The 23,650-nt window shown below is 40.3% G+C and overlaps 1 protein-coding gene across 3 annotated transcripts in view; it reads left to right on the forward strand.

The window, feature by feature from the left end:
• The window catches only part of efemp1 (EGF containing fibulin extracellular matrix protein 1), a 44,334-nt gene extending 25,800 nt beyond the window's left edge, over nucleotides 1-18,534 (forward strand). Inside the window, exons 5-11 of one of the 3 annotated variants that reach the window (XM_054798521.1) lie at nucleotides 2,661-2,783; nucleotides 6,019-6,138; nucleotides 8,373-8,492; nucleotides 9,518-9,637; nucleotides 10,108-10,234; nucleotides 10,307-10,499; nucleotides 12,459-18,531. In XM_054798521.1, coding sequence (XP_054654496.1) covers nucleotides 2,661-2,783; nucleotides 6,019-6,138; nucleotides 8,373-8,492; nucleotides 9,518-9,637; nucleotides 10,108-10,234; nucleotides 10,307-10,499; nucleotides 12,459-12,620 — 965 coding nt within the window. In that variant the 3' untranslated portion in view covers nucleotides 12,621-18,531. Of the gene's footprint in view, nucleotides 1-2,660; nucleotides 2,784-6,018; nucleotides 6,139-8,372; nucleotides 8,493-9,517; nucleotides 9,638-10,107; nucleotides 10,235-10,306; nucleotides 10,500-12,458 lie in introns of all 3 variants that reach the window. The other 2 variants (XM_054798522.1, XM_054798523.1) reach the window with 2 other exon arrangements.
• The last annotated feature ends 5,116 nt before the right edge of the window (nucleotides 18,535-23,650 follow it).

Below are 23,650 nucleotides of genomic sequence, written 5' to 3' on the forward strand. Positions count from 1 at the left end.
AACAAGAAAACACTAAAATCTTTGACTGGCTTTGCAGTCGCTCTTTAAAAACGAGTGCTCTTGTCATATAGAAGATCTTTAGCTAGCATTTTTGCAGTAGATGCTTAAAAACAGTAGAACACCTGTCATATAGGGCATTTTTGACTAGCATTTTTTGCAGGAGGTTTTGATAAACAGCCGAGCACTCTTGTCATGTACAGTAGACAACCTTTGAGTAGCGTTGTTACGGGAGGTCCTTAAAAACAGCAGAACACTCCTGTGTTTTTGCAGTAGGTCCTTAAAAACAGCGGAGTGCTCTTGTCATTTGGAAGATCTTTGAGTAGCATTGTTGCGGTACAGCAGAGCGCTCTTGGAAAATCTTTGAGCAGCATTGTTGCGGTATATCCTTAAAAACAGCAGAAAACTTGCGTTTTTTTGCGGTACATCCTCAAAAACAGCAGAGTGCTCTTGTCATATAGAAGATTCTTGAGTAGCGTTGTTGCGGTAGGTTTTTAAAAACAGCAGAGTGTTCCTGTCATATAGAACAACTTTGACTTGCAATTTTGCGTAGGTCCTCAAAAACAGCAAGGCGCTGCTGTCATATAGAAGATCTTTGAGTCACTTATTGCTTGTGTGAGTTTTAATATAGGCCTCAGTGACAACATCAGACATTTGATGAGGTAAAAACGTGAAGGCCGGGCCTTACGTTGAGGTTATATAGAAAATAAGAATTGTTGTGAAAGGAGAAGTACGGCCTTGCGCTAAAGGCACCTAAGATGCGACTCACTTTTTCAGCTTTTGACCTCCTAAAAAAATTCTCTTTTTGCTCTTTTGAATTAGTGAAACCAACTTTGTTCTGGGTGCAGATATCCAGGCGCTCGCAGGCCATGGTCCATATCTCCCTTAATGTTCAACATAACTCATGTTCAACATAATTTTGTGCAACCTGAACAATTCTGTCAAGCTGGAGACAGAAGTTTGGCTCCTTGTGTCTCTTCTGGTGCATTCTTCTTAACATCTGTGAGCGGCAGCACATTTTTAGCTGTTGCAGTCCTTTTTTTTGCACTATTTTTGGGCCATGCGCATGCCAAATCACAAAAATAACGACTCCCTCTTTCCTCCGTGTGTGTGTGTGGTATTGAGGATAAGTCTCTTGACATACTGTGAAACTGATGCCCACTGGCTGCCTGTGCAGGACCACCCAGGAGGACGGCTGCTGGTGGGCCTGCAGGGATGAGAGTGCACGGGCGTGTTTGTTGGACGCTTGGGGTGTGTGTGCGTGTGTTTGTGAGGAAGAAAGAGACACACGTGTAGAAAAAATGCAGAGTGGGAGGGAAGTAGCAGATGGTGGTCAATCGTGTATTACACGAGTTTGACGAAGAAAAACACATTACAATTCATTTCTGTGTCTGTTTATGTCAGACAAGCCAAAGAATGACAACTGACCTTGCATGTGGCATTCCACGCATTTCCTTGTCATTATGTCATTTTTATGCCTCAACACATCAACACATCATTATCCTGACAGAGCCACGTGTGTTATATGTATGTGTGTACATAATGTATATGATTATTGTCCTGTATGGGGTGTCACGAGACACTCAGTTGATAATACACAAGATTGGGTCTACGACAATGAGACGAGATGTGATTTAAGTGTACATACTATATATTGCAACCTACGAATGTAATTTCTACTACGTTACACTCTTTTGCACTTGGTGTGTATGCTAGTGGCCCGCCTCCACCCACTAAAAAAAAAGAGGCTGTATTACTGACAAAAGGGCTCACTCCGTTCATGCCTTGATTCTATGGAACAAACACGCCAAGATAGTGAAACCAATGCACAGAGTGAGCCCTCTTCCTTCCTGTTTGGAGGCGAGAGACGAGGAAAACAGATACGCATGTCAATATATTGAAACTGGCAAAATGATCCAGTTCATTTTCATTTATTATGTGATTGATTATTTTATTTATTATTGTCCCAGTCCTAGTGCCCGACGAGAAATCTTGTCACGTTTTAATCTTGCGAGATCTTGTGACACCCCTCTCCCCTATATGGCACATTCTCCAAACCAGCCGACTGAAAACCTAACAAGGGAGTCACAATTTAAAGTTGCGGTGCGCTCAAAACTTTATTTTTTGCAACATTCAATCACTGCCTCATCATAAATGACAAGTAAAAAGTAAGATGAAAAATAGTGGCAAATAAAAGTGTTAACAATTGTGATTATAGGACACCACATGATTTGTAGGTATCATTACATAATTAAACTAACAACTTTTCATTCATTTGGCCCCATAACAGTAGCCTAGCTCCTTGCTTTGCAGCTCATATGTGTTAGAAGCAAAACAGAAGGCGTTCAAGACGCTTGCTGTGCTAATTAACGCCAGTGATGGCAGAGGACACCAAACAATTGTTATGGACCTCCAAAGTTCCTGTTTGTGTGTGCGTATTTTGCAAACAGCACATCAACAATGGATTCCACTGCAAATCATTTTACTGGATGCAATTACACTTCATATCAGAGCCATTCAATAAAAGCATGACATCCCCACCCCCGACATCCAGGATGCAATCATCAATCAAAAAAAGTAAACGTTATTCAGTATTCATTTTATCATCACTACTGTATCTATCATAATATATGTGCGTGTGTATGTGTGTGTTTTGCCCATAGACATAGACGAGTGTGCGACAGGCAGATACACTTGTGGAGCCGGGCAGACGTGCTTCAACACCCGGGGCTCGTACAGCTGCCAGTGTCCTGCAGGCTATCAGCGGAACAGAAACCAATGTGTAGGTCAGTCTTTGTCATTCACAGAAATGTATCTATTTCTTTTTCTTTTTATCAAGTACACACACACACACACACACACACACATATATATATATATATATATATATATATATATATATATATATACACACTCCGAAATCTTAGGACCAGTTGAAACATTGCTAGAATTTGTATTTTGCACATTTGGATTTGAATGAGGTTTTAAGTAGAGCTACAATATGCAAAAACAAGAAGGGGGAGTGAGACAAAAAACATTTGGAGCTTGTAATTTAAACAGCAACAAAAAAAACTGAAATAGGTTGTTTATCACCTAATCAAAAGTTTAGGACCATTGCACAAAAAATAACAAAACTCTCCAAACCAGAACAAAAAATGTTCTCAGTAGGACTCAGTAATGAGTAGCTCCACCGTTCTTGTTAATCACTTCAAAAATGGGTTTGGGCATGCTTGATGTGAGTGTTTCCAGGAGGCTAGTGGGAACATTGCTCCAAGTGGTGAAGATGGCTTCACCAATGAGGGGAACATGCAGGATGGTCCAAAAGAGTGATGTTATTCTCCCTGAAGAAGTCCTTAGTAAAGTGAGCATTGTGAACTGCAGCGTTGTCCTGTTGAAGAACCCAGCTGTTACCACACAGACGAGGGCCCTCAGTCATGAGGGATGCCCGCTGCAACATCTGCACGTAAGCGGCGGCTGTTTGACGACCCCACACCACCTGAATGAAAAAGCACCCCAGACCATGATGGACCCCCCTCCACTGTGCCGGGTAGAAAACATCTCAGGTGGGATCTCCTTGTCATGCCAGTAACGTTGGAAGCCATCTGGACCGTCAAGGTTACATTTTTTCTCATCAGAGAATAAAACTTTTTTCCACCTTTCAATGTCCCATGTTTGATGCTCCCTGGCAAAGTCTTAATTTGGGTCGAAGACCGCCCTGTGTCTTGATGGACAGCCGATTAGATCTTAGGCTCAGCGCAGGTGTGATTTTTTTGGGTCGACCACTTGACTTTTTTGTTCCATAATGCTCAGGATCTTTCAAAAAATGTAGAATGACTGATTTACAGCACCCAACCTCAGCAGCAATGGCACGCTGCGAGAGGCCTTGCTTATGCAGCTCCACAATCCGACCACGTTCAAAAAGAGAAAGCTTCTTAGCTTTAGCCATCAGGAGGGCATGACAGTGTGAATGCCTGACAGAAAATGAACATTTTGAGCAGATTTAGGCTTTTATAGCCTGTGGTCTTAAACTTTTGATCAGCTGATAAACAACCTATTTCAGTTTAATTTTTGTTTTCAATAAATTACTTTTTCAAAATGCTTTTTGTCTCACTCCCCCTTCTTGTTTTTGCATATTGTAGCTCTACTTGAAACCTCATTAAGATCCAAATGTACAAAATGCAAATTCTAGCAATTTTTCAACTGGTCCTAACATTTCGATCAGGAGTGTATATCTCATTTGCATGCATACATGATTACGTACTGTAAATTAGGGATACACAATAATTATTGGGCCAATATGAGGGAAATATGACATCACACCAATAAATCCAACACTATTCAAATAGCTCAGATAACGGATCATTTAAAAAAAGGCTCCAATGAGGCGAGATTACCCATACTGTGCCGGCGAGCAACTCCTTTTTTCTCCTGCCTGTGACGTTAACGGCCTGTTGTAACTTCTCCTGAACTCACTTGTAAACAAGAATTCACTTTCACAGGAAGACATTTCGCATGCTTCTTGTACCAGATGCGCCGCAATGAGGGGGAAAAAAACCCATCGAGCACACAATAAAACTTGAAACGTCAGCACTGAGACAACAGACGTTCGAAAAGTGCAAAAGGTTTGCCAGAGACCTCCATGGCCTCACACCGGTTGCTCGAAGCGTGTGCCCGAATACAGTGCACTTTGCTGGGCCACAGCAGGTGGCTCCTCCCGCTCTATACTCTGGTTCTCCTGATAGTAGTGATGTGGTAGTAGTCATGTCATGACATTTGATGAGGACAAATCAACAGATGCAGTTGGTCAAATTTGTTAGAGTCCTTCTTACTACCAAATGTGCACAAACTACAGTTAAATCTAAATTTTAAAAAAAGCAGACATAAAAAAGCTATCGGTATCATATCGGTCTTGAGTAGCAGAAAGTTATTGGTATTGGTTTGAAAAAAAGATATCGTGCATCTGTAAATCCTCTTATTATAGCCCAGGCGTTTATTTACCAAAACTGCAAAGATGACTGAGCGTTAATTTGAAGCTGGCTGTAATTGGAGAGAGGCTTTTATTTCTGAAATTTGAAAAGTCATTAACTCTGTATAACAACTTAAATGTTTAACTCGAATAATGATTTGCTGATGCTGACCACTCATTATATTTCAAATGCAGATACTGCTCTCTTTTTTTGGATTTTTTTGGGCATTCTGGAGGTTTCCTACAGCCACAGCTGTTAACGTTACGTTAACTTAGCCAGCACTCATTAGAGACCCCTCCAGTGACCATGCAGTTAATTGAATAGAGGCGTTAAATGGGGCATTTACAACAACACCGTACCACTGTAGCACAGCCGTCCCTTGCATAATCACGGTTCAATTATCGCTCCCTCGCTTTATTGCGTTTTTTTCAGAAATTAATTAATGACTAAATGATTGCTGTTTGTTGGCAGACTATGGTCTGTTAGTCGTCAAAACATATTGAAATACAAGTGATATGTCGTATTCTGGTCACTAGGCGGCAGTAATGGCACAACACATTGATGAGACATTACCTTAACACTGCATGAAGTCATGAAGTCGACCATGGCGTGTCCCACATGATACAGTGAAAAATTCCATGTGGAAGTGGTAAGTTTTGGGCTTCTTGCTAACTAGCAGCCATCTCGAGTCCCTGCAGCATAAGAGTTGTGCAATGTGATGTAAATAATAAATACTAGGAGTGTAAAGGTGACTATGGACGTGTTATTTCATGTCTACGCGGCTCTAATTATGTTGAAAATCATATTTAGAATGTTTTCTATGCTCTAACTATGAAAATATTTGTTTTATTAACATTGAATCCTATATCACGGAAATTCATTTATCACGGTTGGGTGAACTGCTTTAAACGAGGGATGACTGTACTATAATAACCTTAGTATTTCAACACTATCAATACTATCAACCCTTTAAAGTATTGATGATAAGGTGTCCAAATCCTGACATGGTCCATTTATACGGTGCCCACCCACTAACGTTCTCGTGTCTCTGCAGACATAGACGAGTGCACGCTGTCCAACTACTGCATGCACACGTGTGTGAACACTCAGGGCTCGTACTACTGCGAGTGCAACACAGGTCACCAGTTGGCCAGCAACAACCACAGCTGTGTTGGTAAGTCACACAAAGGACACGGCCTGTGTGTGTCAGTGTGTGTGCTTTGTAGCTGAGAGTAGTAAAAGTAGCATATTATTAATCGTCTGCCAGGTCCAATAACACAGAGGCTGAGCAAACCACATGAGTCATTTATTGTAGCCATCACTCTTTATGTTGCATTTTTTATTCACAACGCTTGTGGACATAAGACCACACATTCGGTTGTTGACGGAATAAAGTCAACAACGCGAAGAAGCACTATTGTGGACTTGTAGCTGACTGACAGGCTTTATTTTAAAATGTGTAGCAAAGCCTGGTCTATGTCAAAATATTTGAGTTATTTATTTATTTATTTAACAAAGCAGTCTGCCGTGAAGTGGTGGGTGTACTGTATACACATCTCATCTAGTTGGGGGCGTGTCAGAGGCAGTGTCATGTCAACGAGGAAGGAGTTTTAAAAAGATACAAAATTTAACCCTTCGGAAAAAAACAAAACACATTTTTTTGTAACAAAAATCTGCAGATTTACGGGGTCATGAATGCTGAATTGTGAATGTGCGGGTATTCACTGTATCCACTGTTTTTGTGTGTGTAGTTATTTTCACGTTGGAAAATCTCACAATAATGTCAAAGAGTGCATTTTTGCTATTACTGTCAATGTTGATGTTTTGTGTGTTTTGACAGTACAGTGATTGAATTTCGTGGCATCACTCTTATCATGGATTTTCAAAAATATATTAATAAATCACTCCTGCTTTGTGGTTGGATATGGAATATTATTAATAAAAAAGTTTACATAATTAAGCAAATTTTACATGCATTTTTAAGCATAAAAAATGGCTAAATGAAGTAAAATACAAATATAAGGCATTCAGAAGACACATTGAAAGACGTTGTGATGATATTTAGTATTCTACACTGGTCACTAGGTGTCAGTAATGTTACACAGTTGAAACATCGATGAGCTATGAGGAATTATGTACTTCTGAGCTGTCACTATTTATTTTTTATCTTTTGTTAATAATAGTGATGTCATGATATTTAATTGATATAAAATAGATCTAAAACGTTATCCGTATCGGGCTTGAGAAGCAGGAAGTTATTGGTATTGGTATGAAAAATAAATATTGTGCATACTTATGTATTTATGTCTTATATGTCTTATTTTCTTTTATTATGTCTACTCTATTGATAATCGGTTTTCTAAAGGTGACTATAGGGGTGTTATTTCATGTCTACAGGGCTCTAATAATCTTAAGAGCCGCTTTTAGAAGGTTGAAAAAAGGTTTTCTATGCTCTAACTATGTAAATATTCCATTTATCAATAAGGAATCCTACTTCACAGAAATTCACCTATCACGGTTGTGTCTTGAACCAATTAACCGCCATAAACAAAGGATTACTGTAATTAACGTCACAACAGGGGGTCAAAAATGGCCTTTCCTGCAATTTTGACAAATTTATTACAAACATACTTTTGTCAAAGGCAAAGCAGTGCATTTTTTCCAAAAAAGAGCAAAAATTATGTAAGGAGAAAAAGTTGAAATGTTGATGTTACGAGGCAAAGCTGACCTGCAGGCTGCTTTTTTATATCAACTATTAGAGGCTGGATAAAGTCGGATAAACTTTTTTTCCTTCATGAGGTCATGAAAACACCACAGCTGTGTTTGTCGATGCACTATGTGTGTCTCCAAGAAGTGCTGTCGTGTGCGTTATCCACTTTTTCCATGTCCATTATCATATATCACATGCAGCAACGTACACATTAAGCTAGCATAGCTTTGGGAGCTTCAGTGCTCACACTGCAGTCACATTTTAGCAGCGACATCATGCTAGGTTAGCCTGTTCGCTGAAGAAAAGCGAAATGATCAAACTTACAGCTCCTATGTCTGTATCTGACTGACAGATAGTTGGCAGAGGGCCAGGCTTTATTTTAAGATGTGTAGCAAAGCCTGGAGCAAACAAGTGAGATGGGGGTAGATTTTTTTCACGTTTCTCACAAACTCAGCCATGATGCATTCACTGCCTTAAGGAAAGTCAGATATGTTGTAACTCTTTTTCAAAAATGAGCATGTTCCCCACTAAAAAAACATTCGAGCATTGTGAAGGGAGCCACAACAAGGAGGCGGAAGAGGCGCATGCGGCACTGGAGCCGCGTGTTGCCGACCTCTGCTGTAGGGACACACATTACTCCTACAACGTCGTTGAAAAGTCAACTTTTAAACTTACAAGGTGCCTGCAATGCTTTGCAGATGTCAACGAATGCGAGACGCAGAATCCATGTCAGCACCACTGCTACAACCTGATTGGCTCCTTCATGTGCCAGTGTGAGACAGGGCACGAGCGGGCTCCAGACTTGGTCTCTTGCCAAGGTCAACGCACACACACACACACACACACACACACACACACACATCATATGTCATCACACATCATCACATCAGCTTTAAGCGGCGTTTACACTTGCATGCATTTTGCCTGCGCATTGTCCCGCAATTTGCCGTGGCAATACGTGTCATTCATTTATTAATGGCATGCCTGAAAAGCGTGAAGACTAGTTTGTGCACTGTTTACATTCACTTTACGCAGAAATTACGCACTTGGCGCACACTTTGTGATCGAAAATACTGCGCATTGGTACAATGACCACACTGCACGAAATGACCACACTCCCGCACAACTTATATTTACACCTTGTCAAGTACTGTTTATGTCTAGTATAGAAGAATAGTACGTGCAAGGCACATTGTTCTGTCATGGGTATGCATTGTCACCACCACTTCCCGCATCCGTGAAGCAGTCGTGGCATTATCTGGGCCCGTTGTGTTTTGTCAGTGTGACGCCACGCAACAGCAGGCATCACCCCTAGCGTCATTAATTCCTCTGTTTGCAAGGGACCTACAATATGTTGAAGCTCATGCGATAAGGCAAGGTAAGTCTAGATTTTCTGGCAGATGCAGTTAGAAAATGTGCAAAGAGCAGGAAGGAGGCAATAAATGAGGAAAAAAAGAGACACAAACCGTGTGGGAGAGGGAGTCATCCTCTTGGGTATTATGATTACTTTAGTTATTAACAGAAAATCACAAGGAAGATCCAAGACCCTACAGAAATGACTTGAGAATTCCCCCTGAATCGCTCCAAGAAGTGGTGGTAAAATGAAGTCTTTCATGTGAATGAGACACACAGACGCACGCTTTGATACGAGGATTATTTGCACATACTGTAAGTAGCGGTGCGTTCACGTTGCATTCATATTATCAACATTTTGTTTTGCGCAGTGGCACGCAGCCCCGCACAGTTTACACATACTTCACACCAGTTTACCACCAACTTACTCATTGTGTGGACAAAATGCGTGTAAACAAGGCTTTATACTCATCATGTGTTTCCTGTGCAGACATTGATGAGTGCAGCTTCTCCAGCTACATGTGCCAGTACCAGTGCATCAACACTCCAGGAAGTTACTCCTGTGAGTGCCCGGAAGGATACCAGCTGCAGAGCAACAGGTTGTGCCAAGGTACTGCACCTTCTGCTCCTCCATGAGTGGTACAAGTAAAAGGTGGCTTTCTGAGGTTAGGCGACACCTCCGCGTTTCCCCTCTAAGCCACCTCAGTGAGTTTACACACCGTGTTGGCTTTCTGAAGTGGATTTGCTTGGGGGCGGCGGCAGCGCACTCAAAGAGGGGGCTGTTACGTTGCCTCGGTCAGGTGCAGGCCTCACAGGGGCTGCCATGAATCCGACCGCTTGTGCGGGAGAGGTGATGAATCCAGGTTGCTGTTCCAGGAATAGACCTGCGGTTTGGGCTTCTTTTTGATGGCGCTATTTTCATGGCCCTGATCTTCAAATGCCCTTTGCATCAGAGGCTTCTCTTCCAGGATTCCCTACCAACGGGTCATCCACCCTCCCCAGTTGTTTACGACATGATTTGTGAATGAAATAATCATAAAAATGATCATAATGAGTCTGTATGCCCTCTGGTTTTACCAGATGTCAACGAGTGTGAGACGGGGACACACAACTGCCAAGACGATGAGATGTGCTGGAACTACTACGGAGGATTCCGCTGCTACCCCAGAAACCCCTGCGAGACCCCCTACACCCAAACGTCGGAAAAGTGCGTAAAAAACACCCCCTGCCTGTTTTGTGCCACTGCTATGACACAGAGTCACATGGTTTGCATTTGCAGCCGCTGCATCTGCCGCTCTCAGACGGAATGTCAGGGTCTGCCCCCGTCCATCGTGTACAAGTACATGAGCATCCAGGCCGAGCGTCCCGTGCCCGCTGATATCTTCCAGATTCAAGCCACCAATATCTACGCCAACACACACAACACCTTCCGGATCAAAGCGGGGAACGAGGCAGGAGAGTTCTTTCTCCGGGTAAGTCCACTAGGCTGCGTGGTCGGATTTTCTACAAAAAAGACGATGCACTGTAGTAGAAAACATGGATGTCTGATATCATCAGCTGACCGATATTATTGGCCAATATTTGCGTAAAAATTATAGATATCGGTTCATCTCGGTATCGGTTTTTGTGCCAGTAATGATATCGTGTTTGTTCCATCGTGTGTACATTTATTACAAGAGATGTGACCTGAAGGGAAGAGCTAGCTGATGCCAATATCGGTGTCGGTCATAAATATCGGTGTATCGGTACGAAAGCAGATATCGAACATCTTGTTAGGACCGGTCCACCCAGATTCTGCTATTCTGACAGCTGTGAAATGAGTCTAGGGGTCTCAAGGACAGTTTACAATTTAATTCAAACAGGAGTAGACACAATTAACTATAATGCCAGCACTGGAGAAAGGGATTAGCGGCCAACAAAGGTTTAGCAAAGTCCAATCAACCTCTGAAGAGGAACTCTATTGCTATTTATTTTATGACTTCTGTCAGAGAGATGGTGAAATGGGTTTAAACTTTCTTTTTTTAGTTGTTAGGATATTAGTTTAATCTGGCTCCAGTCAGTCTAGGCTGGACAGCGAAACGCTCCCCGGACAGAGATGTGTGTGTGTGCGCTCAGATCTGTGTTGTTTTATTTTTAGTCTTAGTCTTTTGGACAAAAATGCTTCCAGTTTTAGTCAGTTTTAGTAAAAAAGAAACAAATTTATTTATGTCAGTAAGTATTAGAAATTGGATGAAAAAAACAAAGAGGGGATGCAATTACTCTCCCTGTACACAAAGTACAACTGTAAAAGTTTACAGGTGAATACAAACTCAAATGTAGGTACATGATTGTTTGAAAACATAACACTCGCACAATGGGAAGAAATGTCATGCATTTTAAACGTCTGATAGAGGGGTAAATAACTACATTTTATGAAAATGCATAGGAATTTAGAAATTATGGGTCATTCATGTTATTTTAAAAATAATATGCAGTCACAAATCCCATAGTTTTTTCATGTTTTTGTTGCGAGCGGCGACCCGTCCCACTTGGTTCGACGGTCCTTGACCGCACCATCTAACTTTCTCCCACGCTGTACTGATGTACTACTACACTGTATTTTTCCCCTTTTTCTTTCACCTCATATTTGGTCCCAAATGTTGATACCGTGTGGGAATGCATAATGGAAATGTTTGATGACGTTATTGAGTGCTAATGTGAACATTTGTTGGTGCACAACCTCGAGATAATTCATGCTAGCACACTGCCTTTTACCATACACGTCAAACAGCGACGGAGATTTGTGGGAACACGAGCTGGTCCAATTTGGATTAGGTCAAACATCAAAGAGCCATGTTACCTCGTCACCGTCTCGTTTTCGTCATGAAAAAAAGATTGTCAAAGACGTATTTTCGTCATCAACGTTGACAAAAACAACACTGCTGAAGATAAAGCAACAGGGTGCATTTGTTCCAAGTGAAAGTTTGTCTAAAACAGAGTGGAAAATGTTCCATTCCTAACAATCTTGAGTAGAAAACTGGCACTTTTTTTAGTGATTGATGTTTTCTGTTTTTTAACTGTAATTAACATCTCAACATGGGTTAAAAAAAGGCATTTTTAAGAAATCTTGACCAATTTATTACGGCCCCGGGGGCGCTTTGCAGCCCGCAGATGATTTTTTACTGGCCCGTGGCACATTTTAAAAATACAGTTATTGAAAAAAAACAACAGCAACAGCAAAACTGACATCAGGTGAAAATAAATAAATGTTGATGGTCATGAGGCAGAGCTGACCTGCAGGCTGTTTATTTATATCAACTAATAGAAGTTGCATCAGGTCGGATAAACTTGACTGAGATGCAGGTGACGCACAAAACGACTATAATCAAAATCAAAATGATTTGTATTCCTGTTCTCCTGCTTGCACATTGAGCGCTCTTATTTCCTCGCAGCGTTCCAGCAACGTGAGCGCCATGCTGGTGCTCACCAAGCCTCTGTCGGGCCCCAGAGAGTACGTGGTGGACTTGGAGATGATCACGCACCACCTGACCATGAATTACCGCTCCAGCTCCGTGCTGAGGCTCACTGTCATCGTCGGGGCGTACGCCTTCTGAGCCGCCGCCAACAAGAATAACAACAAGAGTAACGCAGCCAATGTCTGTTTCAGCGTAGCATACTGTACATTTCCATGACATAACATGACAGCGCTTATAATAGGACAGCAGCACTACGCTTACAATAAGCTCATCCATGTCTTTATCGGCACAAGGGTTGACGATGGTGATGATGATGGTTTCAGTTGAGAGCACATAACAAGATATGCGAGCCAACAGCGTCCACAGCGGACGTAGTTTGAAAAAGATTCAACCTGGTTGGACGTCACAACTTGTGACCCCTGCAATAACATCTATAGTTTTCTTCAAATGGGATAACAATGTAAGTGTAAGTAAGAAATGTAAGTGTGTCAAAGCGTCAAGTCAGGTTTTCCAGGGTGAATTTAAGTCATTTCAAAATGTGCCAACTGCATCAGATCCAGATTGAACCTGGTTTGATATGACATCCAGGGCTCCTGACTGCGACTAAAATATGAGACATTGCAAGTACATTTTTCATCTACTCGCACATGTGCGACCAGATCAAAGTACGCCCGTTGACAAGTGACGCACTTTGTCCTTTATTATGAAGTGAGATTTTCCGTGTTAGATTTAAATAGGTTTCAAATTTATTACCAGGATCAGATTCAGATTGAACCTGGTTTGCTATGACAACTTCTGTCCTAGCTCTGGAAAATCATAAATAATTTGGTTTATATTAGACAGTGTGAACATATGAAGTGAGATTTTCTTGCTATATTTAAATAGGTTTCAAATTTACTACCAGGATCAGATCCAGACTGAACCTGGTTTGGTATGACAACTTCTGTTCTGGTTCTGGAACATCATCTATAATTTTGTTTAAATTAGGCAGCGTGAACATATGAAGTGAGATTTTCTGTTATAGTTAAATACGTTTCAAATTACTACCTGGATCAGATCCGAACTGAACATGGTTTGATATACTCTGACTTTAGAAAATCATCAATAATTTGTTTTTTAGTAAGACAGTGGGTACATATTAAGTGAGATTTTCAGTGTTTGATTTAAATAGGTTTCAAATTTGCCACCAGGATCAGATCCGGATTGAGCCTGGTTTGATATGACAATTTCTTTTGGCTCTGGAAAATCATCAATAATTTGTTTTTTAGTAAGACAGTGGGTACATATTAAGTGAGATTTTCAGTGTTTGATTTAAATAGGTTTCAAATTTGCCACCAGGATCAGATCCGGATTGAGCCTGGTTTGATATGACAATTTCTTTTGGCTCTGGAAAATCATGAATAATTCGGTTTGAATTAGACAGTGTGAACATATGACGTGAGATTTTTTGTGTTTACTTAGCGACTAAAAAATGAGATATCGCAAGTAAATTTTTCATCTACTGATGCATGTGCGACCAGAAAAAAGTACACCCGTTGACGCACTTTGTCCTTTATTACTGTGAGAATGAAAAATAGTCTGTAAAATGCAGTCAATTGACGACAGCTTGTCACAGTTTAAACCTATCAATGCCAGCGTGTGCGATCGCTCAAGTGTCAATGGCATTTGATCAACTAACAAACCATCTTTGTTTGCACATTTTGCCTGGCTCAAACTTTCTTCTGTCTCTGTCGCGGCAGCTAGCTAGCTAGTTATATACCTAGCCTCTTGTCCAGGGGCTCCAAATGTGACTTTTTTTTTTTACCACGGTGACATTTTGTCTTTAAAACAAACAAGCAGGTTCGTTCAGAGCTCATTTTTGGCTCACAGGGAAGTGGCCGTCACCTTCATGGTGCACGTGCTAACTTGCTTTTTGAAGTGTCCCTTAACAACCTTGCTCTCTGCTCTTGCTCGTGAAAGAATATTTGCTTCAACTCTTAGTATTTTTACAACTCTTCAATTCAGACATGATGCCTGTATTTAATGCCAAATGAGCACAAAACAGCATATAGACAATGAGCACACTGTTTGAGTGGAGATGTGCTTTGTCAATAAAGTACACTGTGGAATGTTGGCAGTCACATCAAACACAAACAGCTCACCTCTACTTCCTTTTTGTCAAAGTAGCTTTAAAGTGCTGGAAGTTGGATCTTAAATCTGGACACTCAATTTATACTGTTTTATACTGTCTTGTTAAAGCAAGACAGATTTCTATGACAAACATATTTGAATGGTTATTTTTATTCTGTTGATTGTGTTCTTTTTAACAAAAAAATATACTATTGCGCAGTTAATTTCCCATGTATTAGTATTACTCTAAAACAGGCATCAAATTACACAATTAAAGGCAAAACAACCCCCAAAACAGGCGGGTTGGTTGGCCCTGACAACAAGGTGTCCCTTATTTACTCTTAAGTTGGAACCCTACCTGTTAATTTGCAGATGTTATGCTCTGGCTCTGGAACATCATCACTTATTTGGCACAATTTAGACAGTGTAAACATGCTAAGTGAGTTTTATTTATATAGCTTTCAGATTTACTACCAGGATCAGATCCAGATTGAACCTGGTTTGATGTGACAACTTGTGTTCTGGCTCTGGAGAAATGTCTATAATGTTGTTTAAACTAGATAGTGTGACAGTGTATAATTGCTTTCAAATTTTACACTAGGATCAGACCCGGATTGAACCTGGTTTGATATGACACATTATGTTGTGACTCTAGAAAATCATTTATAATTCAGTTTAAATTCATCAGTTTAAACGTATTGAGTAGAATTTTTTTCTGCTTAATTTTTAATTGTTTTAAAATTTTCTACCAGGATCAGATCTGGATTGAACCTGCTTTGCTATGACAATATATGTCCTGGCTCTAGAAAATCATCAATAATTTGTTTTAAATTACAGTAGACAGTGTGAACATATAAAGTGGGATTTTCTGTCTAAGATTTAAATAGGTTTCATGTTTACTACGTGGATTAGATCCAGATTGAACCTGGTTTGATATGACAATTTATGTCCTGGCTCTGGAAAATCATTAATTGGGTTTAAATTATTGTCTGATAATTTTGTGTTATATTTAGGTTTAGTTTACGACCAGGATCAGATCCAGATTGAACCTGTTTAGTTATAACAATGTATACTCTGACTTTAGAAAATCAATAATTTGGTTTTAGTTACACAGTTGGATTATATTAAGTGAGGTTTTCAGTGTTAGATTTAAATTAGTTTCACATTTACTACCTGGATCAGATCCAGATTGAACCTGGTTTCATATGACAATTTATGTTCTGGTTCTGGAAAATTATCAATAATGAGGTACAAATTGGACAGTGTGAATACATTAAGTGAGGTGTATTTAAATAGCTTTCAAACTTGCTATGAAGATCAGATCTAGATTGAACCCGGTTTGATATGACAACCTCAGTCCTGGCTCTAGAAAATCAGCAATAATTTGGTTGTAGTTAGACAGTGTGAACATATTAAGTGATTTTTTTTTTTTTGGTGTTAGATTTAAATGGCTTTCAAATTTACTACTGGGATGGAATCCAGATTGAATCTGGTTTGACAATCATCAACTTCTGTCCTAACTGGAAAATCACCAATAATTCACCTAAAATTAGACAGTGTCAGCATATGAAGTAGAATTTATTTGGGCTAAATTTATATTTGCTTTCAAATTTGATTCAAATCGGATCCTGATTAAACTAAGTGTGTATACACAGCTTCCAAGCTTGCATAAACATCCGTTTTGTATGCCGCTTGTCCTCACTGGGGTAGCGGGGGTATGCTGGAGCCTAACCCGGCTGACTTGGGGCGAGAGGCGGGGTACACCCTGGACTGGTCGCCAGCCAATGGCAGGCATAAACGTGTAATTTCATTCAGATTGGATACACTGTAACGGATGAATTGTTTCATGTCACTGTTGAACATGTTGCAAACGCAACTGAGGCCCTGAGGCTACTTGACAAAGCTTTTACTAATGACGTTGCCATCATCATCATCATCATCATCATCATGTATATTTGTGTACGGTTGTGCCCATGAGTAACAATTTTCCCAGAAAGCTTCAGAAAAAAAGAACCAATGAGTTGATGGAGCGCCACTGGCTTCATGCTCATTAAGTCATGTACATAGCAGGCTAACGCATCTATGTGTGTGTGTGTGTGTGGGGGTGTGTGTGTGCGTGTGTGTGCCAGCGAGCGGTCTTGTGGGTGGGAAAGAGTGGCCTCAAAGGATGTCTTTAATGTGGCTGAGGTGTTTATACCTTTCACTGATGCACTCTTAATAGGCCAATAACAGCCAAGTCAGAGACGCACGCACAGGAAATTTGCAGCCTGTTTCCAAACAGCCAAGGAGTCACGCTGGCACCATCGCCAGCCAGCTTTCTTTGCGTGATGGCGACGATAACTGCAGCGCTGCGGCTTCACGTGTGACATAACGCCTCATGAATGCAAAGATCGGCCCACCGCCTCTTTCACTCGCCACTTTTTTCTCCCTTAACATATGGAGCACAGTGTGGGTGTTTGTAAGCGAAATAAGTAACTTCTTTTAAACTCTGTTTGAATGTGGTCAGCAGCCAATCGTGCCTTAAAGAGGGAGAGAGAACAAAACCCCAGCAAATAACAGCACTAATCCAATCATTCACGCTTTCCATGTATTGTTCATACATATCATTTTTGTCTCTTTATATTTAAAATGTATTTTGAATGTGTATCTTGTATCGAATGTTTGTACTCCGAAGACAGGAGGGGGAAAAAAAGTTATATTGTGGAATAAAATATGATTTCCTACACCAAGCAGAGAGTCGGAATAAAGGAGCATATTCAATTATTTACAATAGACAATATTTTACAAAAATAGAAGGAAAAAAGCAGGCGTGTGCAAGCTGAGAAAATCTAAAGAATTTGAATGTTTGTAATTTTTAAACAGGCTAAAACCAACCCAAAGGAGTTACACACACACACATTATACATACCTATATTAGGGGTGCACAATAATTATTGATCCGATATGAGGGAATTAATATTAAATATTCAAAGTCCACCAAATATGGTGGGAAAATATAAGAAAACGTTAGCATAAACATAGTAGAGTAACATTCCAATATAAAATAAGGTAATAAATAAGATTACTGTAAATGAATAAAACTGAAAAACAAAAACAATCCTACCGTTCACAAGATGTCTTGATCAGGAGCGCAAGTGGAGGCAGGAAGGAGGAGGAGGACTAGCCTGAGTCGAAACGCGACTCAAAGAGTCTAAGAGTCAGCTGGTCTCACAGACAAACGCACACGCACTAATTTGTAACTTGTTGAAGTTAGTTTCAGGGGGACTACGAAGAGGAAGGAGGTTGAAGGGAGAAGCCTGTCTCTCACACAAACTCACGTACGCGCAGTATAAGTCAGCCAATGAGATGAGAGCGTAGGCGGTGCCCCGAAAATTAGCCAATGAGATGAGAGCGGAGGCGGTGCCCCGAAAATCAGCCAATGAGATGAGAGCGGAGGCGGTGCCCTGAAAATCAGCCAATGAGAGCGTGAAGCGTCAGAAGGCGTCACCAAGTGTTAATCTGAACGTGCACCGACTTGAGGCATTAATAAAGTTGATTGAAAAAAAAAAAATTGCACCGACTTGACGCTTTACGTTATATGGAATTTCTTACGTAATACGATGCAAAAACTTTACATAAATTCTTTACGTTCAGTGGAATTTACGTAAAAGGAGGTTTACGTTATGCGAGGTACTACTGTACAGGGCACCTTGCTGGGCCACAGCAGGTGGCTCCTCCGCTCTATACTCTGGTTCTCCTGATAGTAGTGATGTGGTAGTAATGTCATGTTTGATTAGGACAAATCAACAGGTACAGTTGGTCCAATCCTAATTTGTTCCAGTCCTTTTTACCTCCAGGTGTGCATAAGCTATAATAAATATAAATATAAATATTAAAAAGTTCATATATATAAAAGTTGTCGGTTATCTGTATCATAGTTATCCGTTTCGGTTTGAAAGAAAATATATTGTGCATCTCTAATATTAATTATTACTGTTTGTTATTATTTATTATTAGTAGTAATTAATATTAACATTTCAACTGTTTTGCACTTTTTTTCATCTTTGACGAATATTTTTTTTCAACTTTCTTGTTTCATTGTATTTTTAGGATATGCTGCACGCCAATATACTGTAACACAAGCTGTGGGCCACCAATGGCCCCAGAGCCACACTTTGGACACCCCTGTTTTGTTGTTTTTTTGCCTAAAGTGGAAAGTATATCGTGTAACTTCCCCCTTATTGTCATTCCGCAGCCTGGTCTTTATTGGCCTGTGGCACAAATAAAATGAAAAATACTATGGAACAAGAAAGGTAAAACAGCGATTGCTGGGAAAAAAAGAGCAAAAAAGACATAATGTAAAAAGAAAACATTGAAATGTTAATACTAATAACACTAATAATAACACACTTGGCCACCTACAATATTTTAAAGATAAAAGTAGACACATTGATTGCTTTTTTTACACTTTTACACTATTATCTCTTTTTTGATGCATTTTTTTTTTTACATTTTTGCCTCAGGATTTCACAGTTAATTTTTGTATTTCACGTACTGAGAACCATGTATTATTTATTTTTTCTTTTTTTATTTTTGAGGCTTTAGCTTTTAGATTTTATTTATTTAAAACTTGTGTTTAGTATTTTTTTTCTATTCACTTATTTGATATGATTTTTTATAACATTTTTGTATTTCTCCGACGTGGATCGCCTCCCTCTCCACTACCGTGACATGTCATCCGCAGGTGAGTAGTTTTCTTTTATTTCAGTTATATTATACAGGGGTTAACTTATTTTTACGCTTGTATGCAGAGACGACCGTCTTCAGCAAGCCACGCCCCTCTCCACCTCCTTAAACACCTCCATCACGTGTCCTCAAAGGGTGAGTCGTTTTCTTTTATTTCAGTCCGCAAGCATGCTGTAAGGCAGGGGCCACGAGAAACGATCAGGTGCAATGAAAAAAAAAACACTTAAAAAAAATACAGTCATTTGTAAATAACTACTGTACATCAAATTTTATGTAAATGGATCTCAATTTTAGAAATATGTGACATTATTTTATTTAAAAAATATTATACAGTTAGAAATCCCACAGTTTTTGCATGTTTGTTGTGAGTGGCGACTTGTCCCACTTTGTTCGACAGTCCTTGAACACACCATGTAACTTTCTTCCACACTGCACAGATAGACTACTATACTGTATTTTTTCCTTAATAAAGGTAAGGTTTGATGACGTTATTGAGTGCTAATGCGCATAGTTGTTCGATGCACATCCTCTCTGAAAAACAAAGTCCAGGCTTGTACTGGTGGATGGTGCCTGTGTATTCATTCTGTGCTTTTATTCTGATGTTTTAGTTAGTTAGTTAGTTTTAATTTCACACCACACATAATAAATAAGATAAATGAGATTGCTATAATGTACGTATGTTTTGTTGATGGGTTGAAATTTTTTCCCGGTGACTAGCTAGCGCGCTGCTAATGCTAACACTGCTAATGCTAACGCTGCTAATGCTATTTACAGCCATTGTTATTTTCAATCATGCGAAGCTACGGCGGATGCGCGACAATTGTTTTGCCGGTAGGCCAGGCTCTTGCATTTTTTTAAGCGTGATGTGCGATAACACTGATTCCGTTTCTGATCCAATACTGAGTAAAATTAAGGTAGGTATCAGCGATACCAATCCGATACCGATACTCTGCAAATTCACCTAATGTATCTAGTAAATTTTAAAAAGTAGTGTATTTCATATCATGCCATAATGAACACAAGACTTATAATTCATTTATTAATGATATAAATTATTAATTTGAATACATTCTTTAATAATTTAATAATTAACTCAAATGTAATTAATTAATTAATTAATTTCATTGTAATTAATGAATTTCTTGAAAACCCTGAAGTATTTTGAAGTAGCGGGGTGGTTTGCAACATATACAAGAGGGGTTCTGGAGGGAGGATCCAGCAGATAGTTGAATCTCGGAGCAGTGTGGTTTCCGTCCTGGTCGTGGAACTGTGGACCAACTCTTGGCAGGGTCCTTGAGAGTGCATGGGACCAGTCCGCATGTGTTTTATGGACTTGGAGAAGGCATTCGACCGTGTTCCTTGAGGAATTCTGTTGGAAGTACGGAGTACGGAGGGAATATGGAGTACCGGACCACCTAATTCAGGCGGTTTGTTTCCTGTAAGACCGGGGTGAGAGCTTGGTCCGCATTGCTGGCAATAAGGCAGACTCGTTTCCAGTGATGGTTGGACTCCGCCAGGGCTGCCCTTTGTCACCCATTCTGTTCATTACTTCTATGGACAAAATTTCTAGGCGCAGCAAGGGCCTTGAGGGGATCCGAAATGGTGGTTGCAGGATTGGATCTGTGCTTTTTGCAGAGGATGTGATCCTGCTGGCTTCATCGGGCCGGGAACTTCAGCTGTCGGTTCGGATCGGTTCGCAGCCAAGTGTGAGGGGGCTGGGATGAGAATCAGCACCTCCAAGTCTGAGTCCAGGGTTCTTGCCCGGAAAAGGGTGGAGTGCCATCTTCGGTTCGGGGATGAGATCCTGCCCCAAGTGGAGGAGTTTAAGGACCTCGAAGTGAAGTCTTGTTCACGAGTGAGGGAAGGTTGGAACTTGAGATCGACAGGCGGATTGGTGCGGCGTCTGCTGTGATGCCGACTCTACATCGTTTCGTTGTGGTGAAGAGGGAGCTGGGCCGAAAGGCAAAGCCCTCAATTTACCGGCCAATCTACTTTCCTACCCGCACCCATGGTCAAGAGCTTTGGATTGTGACCGAAAGGAAAAGTACAAGCGGCCGAAATGAGTTTTCTCCAAAGGCTGGCTGGGCTCTCCCTTAGTGATAAGGTGAGAAGCACTGTCATCTGGGAGAAACCTGATGTAGAACCACTGCTCCTCTGCATTGGGAGGAGCCAGATGAGGTGGCTCGGGTCAGGATGTCGCCAGGACACCTCCCTGAGGAGGTGTTCAGGGCACGTCCGGTAGGACCGGTAGGAGGCCTCGGGGAAGACCCAGGACACGCTGGAGAGACTATGACTACGTTTACATGTAGTCAACATACAGATTGAGGTCAATATTCCGGTTTCTGAAACATTCGGACGTGAAAAAAACCCAAAACAAACCCGCATGGACATGTTTCAACGCACGGTACACGTCATGACACAATGTGCGTCATTTGTGCTTCTTCTTCCTGTATCCAAAAACAACAACAACACCGGCACGGCGGATAATGGACGCCTTTGTGTGCGTTTTGGTGATAAAAAAACAAAACTAATGACATATGCAAATACACTTCTTTGTGACAGTGAAGAATTACAGGGCGGCCTTGGACTAATAGAGCATGTTGAGTCAACACACACACACACACACACACACACACACACACACACACACCTAGAGTATGAGGAATAGGTTGTGGGAGTGGTTTGATGGTAAGTTGTTACTCAATCATTGAGTGTTGGGACTTGTAAGATGATCCATGATGTGTCATTGTTTCCCATCGTTACCCCCCCCCCCCCAGTTTTTGCTGTCAGTGCGTGATTCAACCCACCGGGGGTGGAGAATAGCGCAGCTAACTCTCCCCTTTTTTCATGTTCCAATGCAGCGCGATGCAGTGAACTTGTCGAGAAGAAGAAGAAGAAGATGATGTTCAATCTCGTGATGAATATTCTTCCAAGGACGCTTGTGGAGGTAATGAGCGAACCTCTTTGCACACGCTCGCCACAGTCGCGACGACCTGGGTTCCGTTGATCAAAACCTGCCATTTTATGGGGTGAAAAAGAGATGAAGGCTCAACACTCACGGGGGGGTTACTTTTTGCATCTGTTCAAATCTACTCTCATTTTAGGAAGGATCATGATACGTTTGATTTGCTGTTCAGGCACCCTTCAGGACTCTCAAGGTCTCCTTTGTGATAAAACAAAGAGAAAAACCCCCCACATTGTTTATATAAGATCATTTTACGGTATAATATATTTTATTGAATAAATTATTGCACAATTCAAGCAATATTATGTAACTCTTATTCATGATTTACAATCATTTACAACAGGGACAATATCAGCTTGTTTTTAGTATTATTTTAATAATAATCATAATAATAATGATATATTTTATTCATAGGCGCATAAACAATTATTGTTTTATTGTGATTATTAAAAGTATACAGTATGTAGCTTTTTGCATAATTTACAATGCTTTGCAGCAGGGGCAATATCGACTTTTCTTGTTTTTAGTTTCATTTTAATAATAACAGTACATATTATTTATAGGCACATAATTAATTATTTTTGTATTAGTAGGATTATTTTGTGATATGTACATATTATTACACAATTAAAGCAACATTATGTAACATAAATCTTGTTTACAACAGGGGCATTATCTACTTTACTTGTTTTTAGTCCAATTTTAATAATAATGCTATTTTATTTATAGGCACATCATTGATTATCGTTACATTAGTATGGTTCTGCTATGATATCTACATATTATTGCATAATTAAAGCAACATTATGTAACTTTAACAACAAGGATGTCAACATGTTTTTGTCTCCAGTGTTGTTGTTTTTATTCTAATTTTAATAATAATAATGATATCTCCAAAAAAATCAAATAAATGATTGTTTTTAATTGTCTTTTTTGCATTTTAAAAGGGGTAGAATATTTTTAAAAACCCAACCCACACAGCGGAGCTGCTGGTTAGCATGTTAGCATCTGACCATGTCGCTAAATGATTTGATGCTGGGTTCTTTTTTTTCATACTATTTTATTTCTCAACTGATTTCTTTATTTACAAAACACACAACAACATCAAGTTTTGTAGCCCGGCTCGGACCGGCCCGTGACCCGAGGTTTGGGAACCGCCAATCAACTGGCCGTTAAATGTCACTTGTCATGTGTTTTTTTTTCCACGATGGCTTGAAAATAATGTACACTCCACAACTGCAGGGGGAGCCCTAGAGCAGACCACACACCATTATTACTGCTGGTTGGATGTGTAACGCTGACAACATACCCTGCCTTATTGGCACCACTTCACATGTGGTTTGAAAAAAAACATCACCGAGGTTCTTAC

Source organism: Dunckerocampus dactyliophorus, chromosome 14, assembly GCF_027744805.1.
Source record: "Dunckerocampus dactyliophorus isolate RoL2022-P2 chromosome 14, RoL_Ddac_1.1, whole genome shotgun sequence".
Taxonomy (NCBI): Eukaryota; Metazoa; Chordata; class Actinopteri; order Syngnathiformes; family Syngnathidae; genus Dunckerocampus; species Dunckerocampus dactyliophorus.